At 40.1% G+C, this 3,209-nt stretch overlaps 1 protein-coding gene across 1 annotated transcript in view; it reads right to left on the reverse strand.

Annotated features, from left to right (window-relative positions):
- Positions 1-3,209, reverse strand: part of exoc6b (exocyst complex component 6B) — a 108,120-nt gene that overhangs the window by 62,860 nt on the left and 42,051 nt on the right. Inside the window, exons 9-10 of the mRNA XM_037976724.1 lie at positions 2,180-2,355; positions 848-968 (exon numbers count right to left, since the gene is read on the reverse strand). Of these exons, the coding sequence (XP_037832652.1) occupies positions 848-968; positions 2,180-2,355 (297 nt within the window). The remainder of the gene's footprint in view (positions 1-847; positions 969-2,179; positions 2,356-3,209) is intronic.

Consider the following 3,209-nt stretch of genomic DNA (forward strand, 5'->3'; position numbering starts at 1 on the left):
GCTCCTGCACGCTCCCGGCATTCTGATGTTAACAGGAAGTGACGTCACGTGTCTTCTTCCTGAGTTATTTGGGGTTATTTTGTATTCCACGCTACACAAACCCACAAAGAAGAGACTAGACCGCAGAAACGGTGGCGAATCACTTTAGAAGCAATAAATATTGGGTTAAAGTTGCGGGAAAGTTGCAAAAAGTTGCGATTTCGCGGGGTTTGCTTGATTTTGCGTTAACAGTTCCGATCGCAACATCGCGAAATCCTGGAGGGTCTGATTATTTAGAGAAAAATGGTGAAATTTCATTTAATACTGATGGATCAGTTCATGGTCCGTTTGAAGGAACAAAGATCCATTTCCACTCTTTGCCAGTGATATTTAGATTTATCTTCTCTATTTAACCTTTATTGGTACAAATGACAAATAATTCATGAATGAAAACAGAACTCTGGTCTTATCTGAATAAACAGACTGTGGTGGCGATCTCTGCGGTCTTCTCGGGCCTTGGTAAAAACTTCTTTTAAATTTGATAATCTAAACTTTTCCTCAGCTCCTTCAGTCCTCAGTTAAGAGTTTAAATCTTCTATAAGGTATATTTGTTTTAATTTCTTTTTGGTTTGGTTTTGATCTGATGGAAAAGGACTTTGTGTTAGACTTTATAAATAAAGTTTCACGGACTGACACGTCCTCTTTTTGGTGAACTCTGTTATTTCCTTAGTGGTGACCCCTGCTGTTTGGGAGGAGAACTGCAGCATCGTGACTCGCTCGTGTCCAGACGAACGTTTGAGTTTATTTAGGGCAGGTGGGTGGAATGGGATTGGACCTTCATCGTCAGGGAGTTTCTCGTTTGTCTTACGGAGTGCGTCCTCAAGGCAGCGACTATTTTGGACAACGCCAACTCCCACAGCTCCTCCACGTAGGCTCTGTTGACCAAACCCCGCGTGGTGTGAAGGACGTGGTCCTCGACAACAAAGAAGCTGGACGGAAGGAGGAAAACGCGGAGATTACAAAAAAACACCAACATTTATTTATACAAACAAAGACTTACGGCTGAATGAATTTATACCGAACTTATGACTGTCTGTTCAACCACAAAACAGCAAATGTTATAATCCAGACTGTAAATATTTAAAGTCTTCTGAACAGATTGGGTTCTGTGTCAGTAAAATAAATGTGGAGCTGTTTTCCAAACTGTACCCATGTTGTAAATATAAACTTGATGTTCCCGTGCTGGTTTTACTCGAAGAACGGCTGTTTTAAATGATCAAAAGTCTTAATTTTATGTTGAGGACACATTAGGCAACATGGGGGCTCGTCCGGGATGGTTTGAACCTGCAGCTAAGACTTTTTTGGTCTCTGTGATCCTTTTAGCTTTTAGCTACTGTGTTGATTTAGCTAATTTTAGCTCTTTTTTTCTGTTGATTTTATCTTTCAGCTAAAATGAACAGATTTTAATTGTGTCCTGTTTGTTTTGACAGTTTAAACTTTTAGCTTTGGTTTTGTTCATTTTTAGCTATTAGTTTTTTTTTTGTTTCTTTTAGCTTTTGAGTAAACATTTAGGTAAGATTAAACTTTAGCTTTTGTCAATTTTAGCTTCTAGCTATGGATTTGATCATTTAAACTCAGCTACGGTTTTAGCTTGTTTTGCCAATTTAGGTTTTAAGCTACAGTTTTAACTATTTTTTTGTTAATTTTAGCTATTAAAGTTAAACAGCTTTAAGCTAAGAATAAATTTTAGCTTTTATTTTGATTGTTTTAACTAAAAGTTCAGTTAATTTAATTGTCAACACGTCAGATCTCAGCATTCACTGGATTTTTATAGAAAAAGCACAAAATTCCTCCAGTTTTCCGTAAATTAACACAAATTAAAGAACAACTCTCCGCTCCCTTTAATTCGAGATCTTTAAGCTCGGGTTACGTCTCTTCATGCCGGCGTCGGATTAGCGAAGAGGAATGAAATTTAAAAAAAGGGCCGGAGAGGAGAAGAGCCGAACTAAACGAGGTGTCGCTAAACGCTCCTCCGCTGGAAGCCGAGCTACACGGAAAAACCTAAAAATCAACGGATGAACGGACGAAACGACGGACAATTAAAGTCCATCCGATCGAGCAGGTTTCTGAGGCTTCTACCTTCATTTAAAAGCCAAAACGTGAAACAGTTTGAAGGCTAACGAGGTGCAGACGGACTTACCCAACAATCTGATTGAAGTACCGCCTGTAACCCTCCAGGGTTTCATGCTGAAAAAAAAAATTAGTCAAATGAGAAACACGTGAAAGTCTCAAATATTCAAAAAGCTTAAACCTGGTACCTTCAATATATGAGTGAATAAAACCAACAGGGAGGAATACCGACAGGTTTAAATAAACCTGATTACCTTTTTATTCCCATTTATTTTAACTAAATGTTGGAAACTGAAGCGAGCAGCTGCTTTAATAACAGGAGGAAAAGATTTCCCCTCGTTCCTTCATCACCAGGTCGACATCTTCGGTTAAAATATTCCAAATATTTAAATTAGGTAAACCTGCAGCACCCAGATTTATTTCTCTTTAAACCATGGAGAAGATCTCCTGAAGAATTACAGACATCAACAGGATTAAATATTTTCTCTTGAAACGTCTCACCGTGACTCGCGCTGCCAACATGAGTCAGAATGAAAAAGAATAACGTGAAAATATTAATTTTTAGTTTATATTTTTTTTTAAAAATGAGTTCATAAAGACACCATCCGGTGATCCCAGTAATTAAACTGAAGTTTTCTAACAGAAATGTCTTCAGAAACAAGACTTTTAATAAAAATATTCCTTTCAATTTGACCATTTCTCCTCTGCTATAGTGCCGGGAAATCCCTTCGTGTAACGTTTGGTGTCGTTGTGACGGTCGGGGATTCCCAAGTCAGGCAGAGGAGTGTGTGAGTCGAGAGAGGTGTGTGTGAGTCGGGTAGGAGTGTGTGTGAGTCGGGTAGAGGAGTGTGTGAGTCGAGAGAGGAGTGTGTGAGTCGAGAGAGGAGTGTGTGAGTCGGGAGGAGTGTGTGAGTCGGGTAGAGGAGTGTGTGAGTCGAGAGAGGAGTGTGTGAGTCGGGAGAGGAGTGTGTGAGTCGGGAGAGGAGTGTGTGAGTCGGGTAGGAGTGTGTGTGAGTCGGGAGGAGTGTGTGAGTCGGGTAGAGGAGTGTGTGAGTTGGGTAGGAGTGTGTGTGAGTCGGGAGGAGTGTGTGAGTCGGGTA

The sequence above is a fragment of the Kryptolebias marmoratus genome, linkage group LG7 (assembly GCF_001649575.2).
Source record: "Kryptolebias marmoratus isolate JLee-2015 linkage group LG7, ASM164957v2, whole genome shotgun sequence".
NCBI lineage: Eukaryota > Metazoa > Chordata > Actinopteri > Cyprinodontiformes > Rivulidae > Kryptolebias > Kryptolebias marmoratus.